We start from the raw sequence: 20,908 nt of genomic DNA, 5'->3' as shown, positions 1-20,908 counted from the left end.
CATTTTGCTAGGGTGTACTTGACCTTTAAAGGTCAAGTCCACCCCAGAAAAATGTTGATTTGAATAAATAGAGAAAAAAAAAAGGCATAACGCTGAAAATTTTATCAAAATCGGATGTAAAGTAAGAAAGTTATGAAATTTTAACGTTTTGCTTATTTTTCACAAAACAGTGATATGCACGATTCAGTGACATGCAAATGAGACAGTTGATGATGACCATCACTCACTATTTCTTTTGTTTTTTATTGTTTGAATTAAACAATATTTCATTTTCTTTTACAGATTTGACCACAGGGACCGACTTGACTGAATCATTTAGTATTAAACAATGCTAATTCCACATGTTCAGGGAGGAATTAATCACTGTTTCACTTGACAATGAGAAGAAAATTAGAATAATTCATATTTCATATAATGAAATACAAAAGAAATAGTAGGTGGATGACGTCATCAGTCTCCTCATTTGCATACCGACCAAGATGTGCATGTAACTGTTTTTTTTAAATTAAGCGAAACTTTAAAATGTCGTATTTTTCTTATTTTACATCCGATTTTGATAGGCCTATAGGATGCAAACGTGAAGTATGAGATAAAAAAAGCATATTCTGATCTGAAAACTGGTCATTTTAAGCACGTTCTTAAATAGAGAACTGTTGATTATCTCAATCAACATTGCAAGCACGAAGTGAAAGCTATTTTTTCTGTCCCGAATCTCCGGAAGGGAACTTTTTAATTGTGAAGAGGATATAGATCTCACTTAATGATGCAAGCATGAAGCGCAAGCTGAAACTTTTGGACTATTCAGACTTTTAAAAAAAATCCAAGCACTCTTTGTTTTTATGAATATGCCCTTATAAAATACAAAGTTGATTCGAAAGCAAAGCCCAGCCTGAAAAGAGAATATTTCAAGGACTATTTGGGGATTTCATGGAAAGGCTACGTACGTTTATCTTGATCTCTAATTAAATAATTCGAGCGCGTAACGCGAGCTGATTTTTCCTTGGAATATACAAGTATATGTTTTTTTAAGGGCCTAATAATAAACAGGAAGCTTATTTCGCTAAAAGCTTTGACCCCCCCCCCCCCCCATCTACCTGTCATCTACTCAAGGTTGCCCATGGCGCGGCCTTTTGAGCCATGTAAATTTTTTCCTTTTTGTTTATCTTCTACGACACCATATAGGTTTTGACAAGGGAACTTAATTAACTACGGACGTGGACAAGGATTGGAAATCATGTCAAAACAGTGGCGAATGATCCCGTGTCACATATCAGAATTGCGTTTGGACATTACCCTTGCATGTGGGCAAAGTTTTAGGTGAGGTTGATTGTTGATTACTAATTATCTTCTTGTTCTTTATGTTACTTTTTTAATATTAATAATAGAGCGTCCTGCCTGCCCACGTCCACCCGATCGACACACGCATACGGTACGGTACGGTTCTCCGCCGTCGCTGCCTGCCCCCAGCTCCGGGCCAGCTCCCCTCTGATCGTACTCGTGTAGCGCTTTCCCGGCATCGGTCTTGCATAACCACCAAAAAAATTAACTTAAGATTTAACCTGGATTTTCCTTTTATTTCACAAAAGTTTTCAATTGATAATGTTTCTAATGTTCTTATGAATAAGTGCCAAATATCCCATAAAAATTGAAAGATATGATTTTAAATTAAGTTTAAAAATAGAAAAAACCTCGGCCAGTCATTTTCAGATTGAACAAAAACTGAAAAAGGGTGTCCCATGTCCATTGTCTGCGCACCCATTCACTTTACACACGAGTCAGGGATTTTGATGAAAGGCTTCATTTTGAGGCCGTCACATGAAATGCCCAAAATTCATTACTTTTCACCATTTTGAGTCACATTTTATTTTTTTAAATACTGTCTACAGTCTAGAATATCAGGTTTAAAGTTTGCTGTTGCGTATTAAATTTAAAATCGCGTTAATTGGGCAGATACGCGTGTGCGCATCTCAGCGGGGCATCTTATCCCGGGGGGGGGGGGGGGTTCTCGACCAAAAAAGTAGTAGGTCTTTGCCGCGGGCGAGACAAAAAACGGGGGCCTTGGAGCGGGCTTATTGTAAAAAGGAGGGTCCTCGGAACTACAAATGTTTGTGAAAACGGGGGTCCTTGGAACGGGTCGCCTGTGTGTGAGTGTGTATTCATCCCTATGGAACGGGCATACGTGCATGCAGGTAGCCCGGCAGCACGGGCGCCGGGTGCGCTAGCGCAGCTCGGCGATGGTTGGACAGCGCTTTGCGGCCGCTCTTCACCAAAATTGCGGCTCATTGTAGCAGATCAATATGGCCGGAACTGCATAACGGAAAATATGCGAAGCTTTGGAGCGGATTTCTTTCTTCTTTTCCTCAAGAAGAAAATGCTATGCTTTGGAGCGGCTTTCTTTGTTCTTTTTCTCAATAAGACAAAAATGCTATGCCTTGGAACGGAAATTTGAGTGTAAAAATGGGGGTCCCCTCCGCGGCACATACCCACTATGCATTATATACTGAGTGCCCCCTCCCCCCCCCCCCGGGATCTTACCATACAACTCACATTCACAACACAAAAACACAAAAAATTCATTAGCTTTTTTGCATCATTTTCATCATTAAGGTAAACTGAACAGTAATGAGGTACGCAGTGCTTTACGACTGCGAGTATTTTTACAAATCTTATTTCTATTCATAATTTTGTTTCTTGTTTCATACATGTATCTCATTTGGCTAAGGTGCTGAGATTCTAACATTAGTTCTATTTCTGATTGAATCCATTTGAGTTTGAAATTTTGGGGGAATTTTAGCAGTCTTAGTTTAGGGATTTCAACTGATTTCTTTTTCAGCCTTTTTTGTATAAAAATTTTGAATTAAAATTTTTTGAGTAGTTTTTTAATGCAATGCAACTCGATTGACCACTGGCACTGTTAGAACAAGGCATCTGCTAGAATAAGATAAACGGTCATAATTATAATTATTATTGTAATTATAATAATGAATTATAATTAAAATTCTGATTTCTAGTATTTGGAACAAGACATCATAGTCATTGCAACACCCTCTTTATTGTGTTGTATGCAAAAGGTCAGTTAAAAAAAATATATTAGCATAGTCATGGTAATATGACTCAGCCATAATTATTTTATCAACTTTTCCCCCTCTTATGGCTATGGCATAGGGCCAAGTCATTCTGTTGAAGAAAGTTTTATTAAGCTGGCAGTTATGTTTAACATTTTTGTACAAAAGAGGGGGAAAAGATGATAAAATAATTCACTCAAACCCCCTTTCCTAAAACTAACAAAGTAGGTCTAATTCCCAGATTAATGTCAAACTGTTTTACATTCATTTCACTGATTTTCTGCTAGCTAGTCTAACTTTGCCTTCAAGTAAAATCTTTTTGGACCACAAAAAATCTGTTAAAGGTCAAGTCCACCCCAGAAAAATATTGATCTGAATAAATAGAGAAAAATAAAAGTAGCATAATTCTGAAAATTTCATTATAATCGGATGGAAAATAAGAAAGTTATGACATTTTCAAGTTTTGCTTATATTTCACAAAAAAAGTTATGTGCACAACTCAGTGACATGCAAATGAGACAGTCAATGATGTCCCTCACTCACTATTTCTTTTGTTTTTTTATTGTATAAATTATACAATATTTCATTTTTTAAAGATTTGACAAGGGCCAACTTGACTGGACCATATAGTGTTAAAATAATGCTGATTCCATATGTTCAGGGAGGAACTAAATCTTTGTTTCACATGAACGAAAATAAGGAAAAAATTAAGATCTATTTTATTTCATATAATGAGGAAAATATCAAAATATTTTATATTTCATATAACAAAATACAAAGAAATAGTGAGTGGATGGCATCATCAGTCTCCTCATTTGCATACCAACCAGGATGTGCATATATAACTGTTTTGTGAAATGAAGCAAAGTTTTTAAAATATCATAACTTTCTTATTTTACATCCGATTTTGATGAAATTTTTAGTGCTAACTGCTATGCCCGTTGGATTTTTCTCTTATTAATCAAATCAACTAATCGTTGGGGTGTACTTGTCCTTTAAACTTAGATGATATTCTACTTAGAAAACAGATGAGATAGCTCATGTTGTGCATAATCTGGTATAAAACGAAAGTGAAAAAGGCTACTTTGTGTAAATATGCTTTGATTGGATTTTGGTAGAATTATTTGACATGTAGAAACTTGACTTATAAATGCAAGTTTACTCATATTCAATCCTTAGTGAAGTACCAATCAAGCAAAAGTGGATGAGAAGCACTAGATTTTAAAATATTTTTTAAAGATGACAGATAGATAGTTTGTGGAATTCATCATCGTGGGTTAGATGTATGGAAACTTTTGACTACAACTAAAAAAATGTATTGATCCATATTTTCATAATTGGGTAATTTTGATCAAATATCAATACTTTCCTGTGTCTCTTGCATAAAATTTACTAATCTTACTATTATGGTAATTTTGCCTTCCAATGGTAATTACCATGGTAACATGACCCAACATCCAATCAAAGTCAAGGGCTCCATGAAAGATACCACAGGATGGCAAACTTTTTACTATAATAGTAACTTTTATGCAACGGGGCCTTGATATGACTGACTTCCACTCTAAACTTGTTTGATGTATTTTCATTCTTATCTGTTTTGAAAACTATTCAATTTGTCTACCAACAGATGGAAGGAGATTGAACCAGGAATATGGAGGAGTGTGCTAGGAGGCAGCATCTGGACTCTGAAGCAGACCGGTACCCACATCTTCTACCAACGTCACAATCATAGCACATGTCAAGAAGAAGAGAACTGTGATCAGAGTGGTGATGCACTGCAGTCCCATCGGAAGAAGCGAGGAGCTGGTCAGACTCAAGCCTTCAAGAACAAGAAAAGGGCAAAGGTTACATCAGGCAGCGGAGAAGATGGGCGTGGTAATAGTGCCAAAGGGGAAGAAGACGATGGAAAATCCTCAAGGGACATTTTACGAGACTATTTCCAGCTCGACATGAACCTGGGAGAGCTGTACAACCAGTGGCAGAAAGCAGACAAGAACTTCTCCAAGGTGTCCCAGGGGTTTCCTGGAGTTCGTATCCTGAGACAGGATCCTGTGGAGAACCTGATCTCCTTCATCTGTTCATCTAATAACAACATTGCAAGGATCACTGGGATGGTTGGAAAGTTGTGCCAGGAATTTGGAGATGAGGTGAGGAATATTACTCATTGTACAATACCTATATGCAAGCAAATTATGAGAGACTGAATGTGCAGCATTTATGCCATCGCACATGTGCTATCCAAACTGTTTTGTTGCACTGTTTAGGTGGTGTCTTAATATTCATTATTTTTTCGCTAGGTAAGTCAAATGCAGATGCACTATGCGTAGGCCTGTTGGTTAATTGTACTCTCTCCATGTCATTTCACATGCTCTCTGCCTTTCTTCTTTTTTCTCTTTGTTTGTCCTCTGAAGATCTTTTTTCATCTTATTATTATGCTTTCTCCATATTTCCTCACCTATTCTTTTCCTTTTATCATTCTTCTATTATTCTCCATGTCTGTCTTATTTGTATATTTCCTTGAAATGATGTGAGTTTCGTCTACATGTACATGTGTTGGTAATTACAGGCATTACCAATTAACACCGAATTTCATTGATAAGGTCATAATTACCTCTCAAGATGAATTAACAATGGATTGTTTGCATAATTAACATTTTTATATTGACAGCAGAATTTTTGGTGACAAATGGTAGGCATTGAGGATTATTAATTCCATATCAATCTTACTATACCTTGACAGGTGGGAGTATTAGACGGTGTATCCTGGCATTCTTTTCCGTCCCTGGCGGCTTTGAGCGGCAAGGGTGTGGAGGAAGCACTGCGGAAGATGGGGTTTGGATACAGGGCAAAGTTCATCAGCCATTCAGCTCAGATGATGACCAAAGACCTTGGAGGCGAAGACTGGTTGAGGGGTCTACGAGGTCAGCCCTATCTGGAGGCCCATTCTGAATTGATGAAACTTCCGGGTGTAGGGGCAAAGGTGAGGGGTAATAGTAGGTATTCTTGGTTGGGACTTGTTCAGACATGTGCAACCAAGCTTGCCATCAGTGGTCATTAACAAATCTTGTCATCCACAGAGTATGGTAAACGGTGGTGATTTTTTACCTGATTGCTAAGAAAGCGTGAATGTTTATAAGAAAGCAACCAGAGGACTGACGGCTTGACGTCTTCTCCGTGGGACCTTGTAATGAGGATTAATGCCTTACCAAAAGGCACTAGCGCACCAAGTGGGAATCAGGCCTCCAATAGCAAAGCAATGATGTCATAAACATAGCCTTTTTGCATATCAGTATTTTTGATGCTACATATTTATCTTGATGGAGCATGATGAAAAACATCTACTTGATGGGAGTCGGTCCATGTGGGCCAAAGATGTAGCCATAACATAGAGGCTGTTCACACCGCAAGGGGGGACCGTGGGCGGACCGTGGATCGCGCTATCGTAGCGCGATCCACGGTCCGCCCATTGGCATTCGCCGGATTCACACCGCAGTGAGATAGCGCGGTCTATCGTAGCACCCCCTTTTTTGAGAGGTCCTGTTGCCATGACGCGTGACGTCATGAGGTCAGAGCGGTCAAAGATTTCGCGCGCTATTACGAACCCGTACTAGTTAGTTGAGAGCTCGATATCGCTGTGCCTATTATGCTAGCCGGCCTACGTTTATTTCATGGCGTTGTAGAACGATGACTTCCGGCGTGCTATCATAGCTCGGGTTCACACCGGCAGAGATAGCGCGATCTAGCGCGCGCTAGACCGCGCTATCTTTCGTGGACCACCCCCAAGAGGTGCTCCAGTGGCACGCCGTTTTGGCTCGCCGTGGCTCGCTGTTGGGCGGACCGAAACGACGTTGTACCTTCCACACCGCAGAGATAGCGCGATCTAGCGCGCGCTAGATCGCGCTATCTCTGCCGGTCTGAACAGGCTCTAAGAAGACCTACTTAGCACTCTTTGAAATCAGTGCAAAGTGGCCTGGTTCTAACCAGTTATGAACCAAGCCAATTTACAATACTTAATAATCAATCAAAATCAAGGAATCATGGAGGTTATCATAAAAGTAATAGTTTATTCAGTAGGGGTCTATTTCATAAAGCTTTTTATAATAATTTTACAATGACAGTTAACAGCTGCTGAAATCCTTCAATCTGATTGGATGATAGTAAACTTGAATAGAAATTGTGCATTTGTTATTATATCAAGTCTTTATAAAACAAGAACCAAGACTGAATAATTTAAAAAACAGTTGCCGAGCTTTCTTCCTTATAGCTGAAAAAGACTGCACACAGTCAAGTTTCTCACTATGAATATAGCCAATTCTCAGTATGCTTTATTTAGAGAGTATCACCAACTTGGTTACTGTGAGACATATGAACTGCTGGGGTAGGGAAAGCCAAAGTGGGTTTCCCGATCATTTTCAGTCACATGAGCAGAAGTTGATCCATATTCTTAATGTAAACATTATTTTTAGTGTGTTATTAGCCATAATTTAAATTGAAATATTTGAAACATAGACCATATTTATAAAAAAAAACATGAGGAAACATTTTTGGCTACACTTTAGCACTTCATATTCATGCATTAAAGTCCTTTATATCTTTATGAACCGCTTCATGAATTGCACACGGCTCGTTAGATCACACCCTCCGTCTGGGGCCTCTCAATACTGTGCTTTTTATTTTATACACAGTCCCATGATAATGGTAACCTATATGCAGCTGCTAGCAGGAGTTGAGGCCAGAAGTTTACATACACCCAGGAAATTCAAAGAAAAGTTGACACTTGCCAAACATAAATTTACTGTATCTTATCAAATATTTGTGCCATCATGACAAATATGATATCAAACAAATGAGTGTGTCATGCCCCTTCATCACATTGCTTTGTCATTAGGAGCTGAAAAATATTTAGGTGTCATATTTTCTTCTAAAATCTTCATTGTCACACCTGAATAAATTCAAATGGACATAACTTGTGTCGAATGGTGACTCTCTCAACTCACTACTGTAAAACTAAATAAATGACCATGGAAGACAATTATTATTTAGTTCAACAAATAAAATATGTTTAGTTTTATTACTCGTTTTCCGGCTTCAACTTCCAACATTTAAATTCAATCTTCTGGTTTTGGTGGACCAGAATAAACAGAAGATAAACAATAATAACAAAAATATATTCAACTCGAAGGAAGTTACACAATAGTATATATATGGTTACAAAACAATGCTTTAAGTCTCTGGAGGGTATAAATAAAATAACCCACTTTAATCAACTGTTGCTTCCTGCTAAAAATTCATGAGGAGTAACGAATGAGTAAAACGAGCGATGATAAACGACCATCATCAGATCTTGTCAGCGAGGGTGCTGTCCGTTCTTGGTGGGTGCCCTCTAATAAACCTTTACTCCTACTCTTGACTGGTCTGGTCAATGGCTGAAAATGAGCTGCCAGACTTCTTTACTTCTGAAGAACCACTGGGTGAACTCCCAGGTAGATGAAGAAGAACCCATCTACAATTAAACAATTTCCAAAACTTAAAAAGTCTACGGAATACATATAGGACAATAACCATAACATAATAGGTTATCTATATTCAAGGAAACATCATTTCCCTAGCTTAATTCAAGTATTCAAGTATAATCTAGAATGACATAATTCGGTCATTGAAAAGAAAGCATCATCATTTCTCTTAAATCTAACATTTCATACAAAGAAATTCCATGACATGAGAAACACTTTCCATAATCCATTAATGCTTAGGAAAAGCAAAGTTTCTTATATATTTTAAGAATATCATTTTAAGACCTTTCAATATTTCAACAGATGGAATTCTTGTTGACATATAATAATCTTTTAATGAAAAAATATAGTTAGCATCTTTCACATCTCACATTTTAGAGGTTTTCTTTGACCTTTTGTTATTCTCAATGAATAATAAAAATCCAAGACATAAATGAGACAAAAAAACAACTAAACTTACAGTTTGACTGGGACGACTAAATGCAGGAAATCAGGAACAGGCCTCCATGTTGGTTTAGTGAATCTTGACTCTGGAATATAGTTTTATTGCAGCGCAAGTGTTTGGCTTAAAACTCTAACTCTCCATTTCCAATCACCCAACTGGACCCAAGGACCAATAGGTCCTGCCTGTGTGAAAGCTGTGCAGATAGTGAGGTACTCCTGCTAAAACAGGCAACCCACCCAGTTCAAAAATGCTGAGTATGTTAATTACAATTAAGTGCGATGGAGCCTAACCACTGAGCCTAACTACTCACTATTCACTCCAGAGCACTATTGTGCATTACATAATACAAAGGATTAAGAATACACTTGAGGGGGAAGGTTGAATCTCTAACATTCATATTATAGACAAATGAAAAATAAAAACTTGATAAAAACATTCCATATTTGTGCTAGTTACTTCTTAACAGAAACGTTTCAGATAACAATTGTTTGTTCAGTGGTGACATATGATAGAAATTTAACATTTATATATTTCTATGAAACAATGTTTGAAAATATAATAACAAACAATACAATTCATTTTGCATGAATATTACTTTTTTTCTTCAAAGAAAATTCCATCTGAAATATACTTAAATCCCAACGGCATCCCAATCATGTGAAATAGCTTAATACGCTCTTTCACTTGATACCATATTTGTCATGGTAGTAATTATATTTCGGAAGATAAAGTAAATTTTACGATGTTTGGCAAGCGAACAAATTTCACTGAATTCCATGGGTGTATGTAAACTGTTGGCCTCAACTGCATATATCAGCACTTGGTAAGCTAGTTTAAAGAATATGGCTTATTCAGTCAAACCAAACTTACCTGAGGTAAAAAAAATCTTTATTCATTTCCTTAGCTACCAGCAGTAAATGAATTATGCAATCTGTTACTATATGAATAGATGCTAGATATGAATCATATGTCTCAGTCACTCTCTTTAATATGGGGTTTTCAAGGTTGGCCATATTTTCAAGTGAATTATCAAGTGAGGAATATGATATATCATTCCATGCTCCTGTCTCTCTCCAGGTTGCAGACTGTGTATGTTTGATGTCCTTAGACAAGAGAGGAGCCATACCAGTAGACACCCATGTCTGGCAGATAGCATCCAGGGATTACATACATACACTGCAGAAGACAAAGACCCTGACAGATCGCACTTACCGCCAGATTGGTGACTTCTTCAGAGAACTCTTCGGGGAATATGCAGGCTGGGCTCATTCGGTGAGTAGAAATGGGAAATTGTGTAATCCATTTGGGGTACTGTGGGGATTGGTGCTTGGTAGGGGCAGGGGCCCGTATTCTGAAGTCGGGTTTAACTTAAACTCAGGTTTAAAGTTGTGGTTTAACTATGGAAAGCCAGTTGTTACATAAATCTCTAACAGTAGAGGTTCAATGTATCAGCTCATTTGACTCCCAAAACATTATTAACTGCCTGGGTAGGATAAGTATGACAATTGTCTTCACCGTTAAAAAATTAGTGAAGAGCAGAGTTAACATGAGAAGCATTCACTGTAAACAAAATTTTGAAATGTTTGGCTTCCCATAATTTTAGCACAGAGTTAGACCATGGTCTAAGTTAAACCCGACTTCAGAATACGGGCCATGGAGTCCTGTGAGTCTCCCTCTATGTTGAGCTTTGGAAAAGTTGTTTCCATCTGACGTTGGCCAAACCGGACAAGGGAGAATGGAGTTCTTGGATGGTCAGAGAATTCTTTCATCATTACATCACACAGATGCATGTAGTAGCAAAAACTTATGGTCCTGTTTGGGAGGAATGATCTAGTTTAGGTGTTAGAATGTTATTAAGAAGTGGGAGAGGTGTTGCTTTGGGGTATCTAAAATCTTTTTCAACTAGAATGAAATGGCTAGATACAGACTGCGATGGTAAATTATGAAAAGGTGCAGAAATGGTTAAACCAGGGTGCTACATAAGCACTTGCCCGATTGCCCGGGGCAAGCAAAATTCTTACAGTATATTGACCAAAATAAGGGTCAATATGATATTGACCCTAATTTTTTATTCATGGCAGGCAAGATAAAATCACTTTGGAAAAAGAAATGCAATAGCAAGGTAGATCAGTTCATTTCAAAAGACAGAAAAAGGTCAATGGTTTATAAAACCGCAAAACTTTCTTTTCAAGAGGTAAAACTTTTTTTTCAAGGATTTTTTTGGGCAAGTATATTCCAACTATTTAAAAATTGACTTGCCCGACTGGGCAAGTGCTTCTGAAAAATTATGTAACACCCTGGTTAAACATTAGTCCTGTACGTAGGTATTATCCAGAGCTACTTGTGTGAAGAACCAATGGGATTTACTTTCATGCCAATATGTTTGCGATCCATGTGTTCATAATAAGCAGGAAGCACCTGACAATTCATTGGAGTTTTATTTAGACTGGGATCATTGATATATGAAATTTGAATTAATTTACAAAAAGTCACCAGATTGCGTGGTTGGAATGTCAAATGATAATCTTACAACTTGCTTTTGTGAAATCAGTTATATCCCAGTTATTTTACAATTACCACTTTTCATCATAAGCTTTAAGACTATTAAATGTTCATAACCTAAATACTGGGGGAAAATCCTTCCAATTGCATACCTTGCTCTCTGACGAGTATACTGTGATTGTTAGACTAGTGGCCATTGCAGAAAGAATTGTGTTTTAGCACAACCTCTGAAATCAGACGCATGTCCCAAATGCATTCCTCTGATCGGTCAAATTTCCCAAACATATTGCAACAGCAACCACAGGATTAAATATTTCTTCAACTCAATCGCCAGAGGCATACAGAGAAAAACAGTAATATAGATATGAAGTACGAGTCATTCAAAGAAATTGTTTTGTACATGATTTTTTTTAATTTTAACACTGCCTTTAGATGTGAAATTTGAGGCATACAGATAGAGATTACCCTCTTTATTCTGATGGTAAAAATTAACTTTATGTAGCCAGTGAGACTTCAGAGTAACCAAACATTTTAAGAATTTTTCATAAGAACATATGAAGGTTATCAAAATTTTAAGTAATTTTGAATTACATTTTGGACAATTTTCCTCAGTAGAATTTTATACATCTATTTGAGGGATGTTATTACAATTAGGGCTACTTCTGTTAAAGGGATGGTCTGGACTGAAAAAATTTATATCTAAATAAATAGAGTAAAATTCACTTAGCAAAATGCTGAAAATTTCAATATTTTGTGAAAACAGTTATATGCACATCATCATGAATATTCATTAAGTGGGCTGATGATGATGACATCATCAGCCCACTTAAATCCCACTTTCCTTTTTCTTATGTTATTACATGAAATCATAATTGATTCACTTTTTCATACATGTGTAAATGATGTGTCTCCATTATGATTAAATAGGTTGCGGCAATAAATAACTAATACACTTAATCAGTTGTCAATCCAATTGTTTTAGTTCTTTGTAGAAAATTTTTGAATAAACCTAATTTCATATAATAAATACAACAGAACAAGTGGGGATATGACATCGTCAGCCCACCTAATGAATATTCATGAAGACATGCCTAGAACTGTTTCACTGGAATAATGCAAATCTTTAAAATTCAATAACGTTGTTATTTGTTATCCGATTTTGATAACGTTTTCAGCATTTTGCTCTGTGAATTTTACTCTATTTATTGAGATATAAATATCTCCAGCCGGGACCATCCCTTTAACTTTTATATCCTTATGGTTATTTTTTCTTCCAGGTCCTATTCAGTGCTGATCTAAAGAAATTTCAAGAATCACCCAGCCCTAAACCAAAGAATGGAAAGACTCAAAAGGTATGCTTATCCCTCTACCCACCATAAATGTAGCTGAATTGTGGAGGCATTATAAGTTGTTCAGTCTTTCATCCATCCCATTTTGGGTCTCACAATAACTATAGAACCATTAGAGCATGGGACTTTACAGTCTAGTTATGATTAAATTATCATTAATTGTGATATGCATAACTTCATTTTTTCACAGCTTTGGTGCATTGTAGGATCTTCATAGAGATAAATATGAACAGTTTCCTAATACTGCTTGTCATTGATAAGTCACCTTTACATAGAAAATACAGAAAATAGGTTACATTGCCTGATTGGATAAGTCTCATGAATTCATCGGTAAGTATACAAATGATGCATGGGTTAGAGTGGGTCAGTAGGAACTGTGTGCACAAGGTAACTTTGGCATGGTTTAACCCACGAGGCGCAGCCGAGTGGGTTTAGACCATAATGCCAAAGTTACCGCGTGCACACAGTTCCACTGACCCACGAAAGAAACCCATGCATCATCTGTTTTATAGAATGGAAAAATTTTATTGAATAAACCACAAAAATTAATGATTTACCGGATGCATGATAATTTCATGCGTCCAGTAAATTCAATTTACTGGACGCATGAAAATATTTAACTGGACGCATTATTTTTTTTACAAGATGCATGATTTTTTACCGGATGCATGAAAATTCCAAAATGTAATGCAGACCCTATGATAACCCTGGAAAACATAAATATGTATGCCTAACTTGATAATATGTTGGCACAAAGGCATCATTATACCCAAAATGCCAGATACAGCTTTGCATTGACTAGATCTATGAGTATGAGGCAGCCTCAGACCTCCAATAGCTGTGTGTGTATGCCCGGGCCGCGCCGGTGGCCAGTGCCTACGGCTGCCTGGGCCCGCAGTGGAGATTTGGCACAGCCAGCCCAGGGCAGTAGATCTATAAACGTTAGATCGTATGTCTGGACTTCTCAACTAACGAGTATGCAGGCAGTTTTAATCCCTATGACAATTACGGTAACGTATTTGTACTTACAGATCATTTTGCATCCTTTATTTGATTCATTCTGCCTTGATCGAAAATTCAAAATTTTGACGTAAACAAGCATAACAGTACATGCGCGATGACATCACAATGCCCTTTTCGGACGATAGCTTGTTTACAGTGGATATCGTTTTGATTATCGGGATATCGTTCATGCAGCCCAGTGAAAATTCTTGCATAGCTCTCAACCAATCAGATTGCAGGGATTTTCCCATCCATTCTATAATACTTTTAGCCTGGATACCACTGTCTTTGCACGTGTTGTGGTCTAGTGGTTCTGACTCTCGCCTTTCAAACAGATGTTCATGGGCTGGAATCCTAGCAATGGCGTGTTTATCCACACTGTGCTGCGCTTGACCCAGTCACCCAGGAGAGGTGAATGGGTACCCTGCAGGATTAATTCCTTGCATGCACTGAGCGCCAAGTGATGGTAGCTCAAGTTAGAGCTTGGCTGATAATAGCAGTGCTTTGTATCTTCAGGCAAAAAGTGCTTTATAAATCCAGCTATTATTATTGGTAAATTTGCTGATTGTTTTATAATCACTTTGTCTACTTTCCATTTGGTCTCATCCCACATGATCTAATTCTAGTTGGTCTATCTGCAAATTACTTGGTCTAATTGATAATTTAGCCCATGACATTCGCTGTTTTTTGTCTAATTTCCAGTTGACTATACCCATTTTGAATAATACCATTTGATTTATGGTTAGATGAACTCTTTGTGAATCAAAATTTCCTCTGACAAAGTGGAAAATAATTAAATCAGTTGATGTAGTGGAAGTTAGACACTTACACTAAATGCAAATTAGACTAAGTGGGTATTAGACCAATTGTAGTGCCGATGGAACAGCAATTAGAATAAATAGATAATAGACCAAATGGGATAAATCCATGTTAAACTTTGTGAGAAGAAGACCAAGTAAACAAAACAAGTAATTCTTCTATCTCAGAATATCCAAAACAAGTATTTTGTCATGATTTCCCCTATCTAGATTTTGTGTCAAATATTTTCCTTTCATGATGCTTTTGTGAATATTACACATACTTGTATGGTTGTGGAAAGTAGGCCTATACCATTTTATCCCTGATTTTGCAATTTCCATATCCTTTTCACTGTATGAACAATGAGCATACATCACCTGTCCATGAAAAACAACTCTTTTACATGTTTGTTTTTTTTGTGTGAGCTTGGTCTCCACCTTGAAGTGGCAGTAGTTCCTGCACCCCCAAGCCTTTTAGATTGTTGGACTAATTACTCAAAATTGTAATATTTCTTATTGCTTACATTATTTTTATCCTAGTAATAATAAAATTCAATTGATCTCATTAATCAACCAATATAATGACCTCTCTTCATTACTCCTTCGACATCCCCAGGAACAGCATGGAAAGATCCAAAAGTCAAAGAGAAGGTCACCCAATGGACAATCAGTCAGATGACATCTCTGGACATCACTTCTTCTTTGACCACAAGTCTCTCATCTTTGTGGACATTGAGCAGCAGCCATGCAAATCTTTGGCCTATATTAGAAATCATTCACCTTATATGCAGCCCTGGTGACTATCCCATATTTTCCTTTCCTCTAACACCATACAGTATTCTCAGTAGAATAGAAATTTGGTATAAATAGGTCCAGGCTCTAGGCTACATAGAGTGTGATTGACTTAAAACTGGGTCCCAATTGCCAATATTATTCCATATCAAACTTGTATTATGTCATCTTAGGCCACTGCACACCTTACGACCGTTCCACAAATCGTTTTTGGAACAAATCACCTTTTGCTCATTTTCTGAAAATGTGAATGAGAAGTATGTTTTTATTGGAGGTTCAAATTAACTGAAATAATACTAATCTAACAAATTTGGATGATTGCAAGCCTTTATATTTGCATCAAATTCTACTACGTTTTATTCCGAAAGCGGGTCGAAGAGCAATCGTAAGGTGTGCGGTGGCCTTTAGTTCTTAGCATTTTGCTAAAGTTTATAGCCTGATTATATGAACAATCTCTATAACCAGGGAATGTTACTGGTTGCATGGAATTAGCAGTTCAGCTGTGGATTTGTTCATACTCGGCACTCTGGTATCAAAACTGAGCCCTGTTGTCAAAAGATGGACATTTGCATTTGTTCTTATTATGGAATGGCTTGTTATTTTTTGGGAATAAAGTTTTATACTACTACTGGTAACCAAACTCCAAAACTAGCCTGTATTTCTTTGCTAGTATTGTTCTTTATGAACTTACTTTCACTCTTATCAAGCACATTCACAAACAGGAAATAAAATTTACATTTTTTTCCTTTGGAGCAAGAAAAAGCTACATAGAAGTTTGTAGAAGTAATCTTAGCAAGTCATCTTAAAACCAAACTGGGATATATCTGTGCATGATGGTAGAGTGACAGTGTGTGTTAAGGATGGTGAATGGGAGTAAGTATACATGTAGACCTTATACATTGGGTGATTTCAAGTTCGGTGTTGGCCTTGGTGTTGGATTGCTTCCCCTAGCTCCAAAACTTATTCTGAGTTTGTAAAACTGATCCAGATCACATTATTGACATCTCAACAACTAGTGAGTGACTTTTCGGGACCACCTTCATTTTATGTTTAGTGTTATAATCGTGTAAAAATTGACCTAACACCAACACCAAAAGGTCAACACTGAACTTAAAATAACCCAGGCCATTGACATCATCGTGCCACCATTTTCGAGGCTGAAGCCAATGCCTTGCGTGAGTTGGTGCTCTGTAGGTGGCGCGTCTCTGACCACTCTGTTTACCTATATTCACATATCCTCTGAAGGAGGGCGCTATGAGATTATGATGTCATACAAGCATAAGGTCTATTTATGATAAGACAATGATGAGTGAGTGAAAACTAAGAAGTGGTGGCTGCATAAACTGAGATCCTGGGCCCTGTTGCATAAAATGTATGCAATGGTAGCTTGCGTGGAATGTTTGATTTTGATTGGCCGTTGATCAGCCTTACCATTGGATGGCAAATTTACCATAATAGTAACTTTTATGCAACAAGGTCCAGTAGGAGGTGCAGATGCACTGATAGGTAGAGCAGCCTCTTTGGTATAGTGGTCACAGCTAGTAATGTAGAGGGGCTTTCACAATTGCCTGTGCGATCGTTTGCTATCATTTGGTCATAATATTCAGTTCAGGCCAAGTTTACATACACCCATTGAATTCAGTGAAATTTGTTCGCTTGCCAAACATTGTAAAATTTACTAAATAGATTTCAGAAATATAAATACTACCATGACAAATTTGGTATCAAATGAAAGAGCATATTAAGCTCTTTCACATGATTGGGATTAAAGTATATTTCAGGTGGAATTTTCTTTGAAGAAAAAAAAAGAAATATTTGTGCCAAATGTATTCTGTTATTATATTTTCAAACATTGTTTTATATAAATGTCAAATCTATGATTTATATTACTTTTCTTTCATGGTATGTCACCACTAAACAAAAAAGTGTAATCTGAAATATTTGTGTTGAGAAGGAGGTAAACAGCACAAATATGAAAAAAATATGAAGATTTTTTTTTGAAAAATGACACCTAAATATTTTTCAGCTCCTGATGACAAAGCAATGAAGAAGCACTTGATACTCATTTGTTTTATATAAAATTTGTCATGATAGCACAAATATTTTATAAGATACAGTAAATTTTTCAATGTTTGGCAAGTGTCAAGTTTTCTTTAAATTTCCTGGGTGTATGTAAACTTCTGGCCTCAACTGTATGTTGTAACCAATCGCAACGGTTGTACGAAGTCGCACCACAAATTGTGAAAGGGGCTTTATTGCAGCAGTTGATCAAGTGATCCTGGAAACATCAGAGAGGTACAGAAGAAAAGGGGGGGTGAGAGACGGAAGGTGGTGGAAAGGTTGACTGAGAGTTAGTGGCATAGAGTAAATAAGTATTAAAGAATAACAATAAAATGTGAGGAAACAACCAATAGAGAAGAGAATACTAGAAGTCACAAAGTGTGAACAGAAATATCGCAAGGAAGCTTAGTTTGGAAAAGCCTTTTGTAAAGTTATGCATTACTCCAAATGACTGAAATATCATTTTAATCGGATTCTTGCAAGAGACAGAGAATGTTAAGTATCATCTGCTTATGTTTGCAATTGAAAGTGGCTCGCCAAATTGCCCATCATTAATAGTGCAAAACTTTACAGCTAGCTTTACCTTGCTGCTTCCTTGATTATCGATCATACAAGATTTTAAACTTTTGCAAGCTGGAAGTCGTTCCTGTTTACCTCAGGCTAAGTTCCCATTTGTCTTCCTTTCCCCCATCCCCAATACATCACCTCAACTTTCTTTCCTCATTTGCTCTCTCTTCCCTGTCTCCTCTACCCCAACCCCTCCCCCCCCAAACCGTCTGTCTCTCTCCTCTCAGAAATTCTTTATTTCCCCATCATCTTTTACATTCTTTCTTCAGGGCAAATCCATAAAATTATTGTAAAAATACACTTTAATGTTTTTTTATAGATCTGACCCTATTTTTTCTTTTTTTTAACTCCAAATTCATGAACAACATGGGTCATAAGTTTAGATTATTAAATGTTTTCATATGAAGTGGAAATAAATATCAGAAAGGTCCTACATATAGGGGACCAAATACTTCCCCTCTCTCTCTCTCTTTCTACCCTTCCTCACCCCGTGTCTATCTCTACTCCTTTTATCCCTCATCTCTTCCCCCCCTCTCCACTACCTTTGTAAAGGACCTGTCCAATTGTACTTAGCAAGCCTTGCGTTTGTTTTGCATGTGAATATTTTTCCTGCCCGCATTGACAGTGTCTCGCATGCAGTTGCCCAGAGGAGCGCACCCAATTCTGATTTGCCCACAGAAAAGTTTTGAACATGCTCAAAACTTTATCGCTTGCGATTTGAGGGTAATTGCAATTCAGCTGCAAGGCTTCCATGGAATGATGAGACAGAGCCTTGAACTTTCGCACACGTTCCTCTATCCCTCTATATCTACTCCACTTTTCATCTCATTCATCTAAGCAATGCATAATCCTAACAAATACAGGCAACTTTGCCCAAGTCAATCTTCTTGGACTAGTAATAATAATAATATGCAACTATTATATAGCGCTTAATACAAATGTTTCTAAGCGCTACATACTGTTACTCCGGCTTAAGCATGGCTATTCTGATTGGACGCTCAAGCATTCAAGGAATTCCTTCCTATTGGGTACCCATTTACTACACCTGGGTGAATAGTGGGAAATGTAGATAAACGCTTAGGTCAAAGGATGCGAGTGCTGCGGTGGGGTTTGAACCCCGAACCTTGTGGTCCAAAGTCCGGAGACTTATCCACTGAGCCACAACACCTCTACATAACATACCACAGTAATCTGTTCTAGAAATTTGATTTAGAATAGGATGCGCATACCACAGGTTTTGCATAATGGAGTGATTCTGGTCGAAGAACTTGATTTGACTTGAATATTCAACTTAGAGAAGGTCGACTTACACAACTTTACCCGTACATGGATGACAAGGACACTGGATTAACAACAAAAAGACAGGTATTCTCATTTCTGACAATAAGGTACTTTATATCATCCATCTTAATATACCTCCCCGGTATATTACCTAAATATGAACTCAGAAAAAAAGAAGAAAAGAAAGAATGCTTACAAACAGTTACATTTCCTTTGATATGTACAAGTACACTGATTAACTCAGTAAATGCAGTGTTCAAAATTGTACAGTCATATGATTTGTTCTGAACAGCAAAGAAAATTTCAGAGCTGCCAACCTTTGAAAGTTAAAAGTAATAATCCAGAAGCTAAAGTCAAAAGAACACTTCATTATTCCCCAGTCCAGAATGGAATCAGTGGTCTTGAGTTATAAACTGAAATTCAAGCCTCAGGGTCCTATTTCATAAAGACCTTGAGTGTATAACAACAAATGCATTATTTAAAAAAACAAATCTACCTTACTATCAGCCAATCAGATCAAATGATTCCAGTAGCTTTAAACAATTATTGCACATTTGTTATTGTAAGCCAACAACTTTTTTGCAATGGGTTCCAGATTGCATCCACAAATCTTTTATATGGAATATAAAGGAATAAAGCAAGATTTCATGCTTTCAACAGTATCATTTAGACAATGATTTTGCATGGAATTACTAATGATTGTGTAAAGTTATGCATCTTCAGTGACTGGATAAAATCCTTCTCCAGGGAACTGTTACAAAAAGCTTTGTGACTGTAAAGCAGGGATGTGTCTTACAAAGAGTTATGATTGATCCGATAAATGTTAAGTATATGGAAATCCATCAATGTCATAATTTTTTCTGTAGGAAATTTGCTCAATGTCCTTTGAAAACAAAGAGAAGCATACTGAATTGTAACGAAAAAACGGTAAATGTATGAACATACGTCACTTCTAGAAAATATTTTGATAAAAAACATGACTTTTAGATGTTGATGTTGCTGGCTTTCCATAGTTGCGATTGATCAGATCAATCGCAACTCTTTGTAAGACGGGCCCCTGATTTCCATGACTGATTACATTGATCAATATGTACAATCAAATATACAAATCTACTAAATAATCAATCGCCAAGCTTTGTTTCACATGCCTCAGAGGATACTGAGAATGTAACCAATCAAGATGCTACTAGAAATATCTTCAATCAGTAAATAGATACAATGTCCAAATTATGTGTTTCACTACGAAAGTACTGTCAAATCTCTTGGGATATTTTCAAACAGTGATTATCTAGATATAATGTCCAATTTTTTTTTGTTTTTCACTATGAAAATACAAGTGAGGCAAAAAGAAAAGAAAAATCTTTTGGGGCCACAGAAATCGGTTCACCCTTGGCGAAATTCAACTAATAAAAAAAGGTACCTTGTCGAAGGTCAGAGCCATGCCTTTTGTGCAGGAATCCTGCAAGCGGCCTCACCAACTCTTAAACTTCCTCATAGACAAAACAATGGGAGATGTAGAAAAGCTGCTATGAAT

General features: G+C 37.1%; 1 protein-coding gene across 1 annotated transcript; it reads left to right on the top strand.

Annotated features, from left to right (window-relative positions):
* Window positions 1-1,170: 1,170 nt before the first annotated feature.
* LOC129277899 (N-glycosylase/DNA lyase-like) lies at window positions 1,171-16,219 on the top strand. Its single transcript, XM_054914082.2, has 6 exons — window positions 1,171-1,317; window positions 4,693-5,212; window positions 5,806-6,045; window positions 10,101-10,295; window positions 12,803-12,877; window positions 15,290-16,219. Exons 1-6 carry the CDS (start codon window positions 1,235-1,237, stop codon window positions 15,350-15,352), a joined length of 1,176 nt encoding a protein of 391 aa, XP_054770057.2. The 5' UTR covers window positions 1,171-1,234; the 3' UTR covers window positions 15,353-16,219.
* Window positions 16,220-20,908: the final 4,689 nt, after the last annotated feature.

Source organism: Lytechinus pictus, chromosome 15 (assembly GCF_037042905.1).
Source record: "Lytechinus pictus isolate F3 Inbred chromosome 15, Lp3.0, whole genome shotgun sequence".
In the NCBI taxonomy this organism is placed as follows: Eukaryota; Metazoa; Echinodermata; class Echinoidea; order Temnopleuroida; family Toxopneustidae; genus Lytechinus; species Lytechinus pictus.
This window is presented reverse-complemented; position numbering and strand designations above follow the sequence as displayed.

Coding starts and splice junctions, on each gene's coding strand:
- LOC129277899 (XM_054914082.2), top strand. CDS start 1,235: ATGTCAAAACAGTGGCGAATGATCCCGTGTCACATATCAGAATTGCGT. Junction 5,213..5,805: donor GCCAGGAATTTGGAGATGAG/GTGAGGAATATT, acceptor ATACCTTGACAG/GTGGGAGTATTAGACGGTGT. Junction 10,296..12,802: donor ATGCAGGCTGGGCTCATTCG/GTGAGTAGAAAT, acceptor TTTTTCTTCCAG/GTCCTATTCAGTGCTGATCT.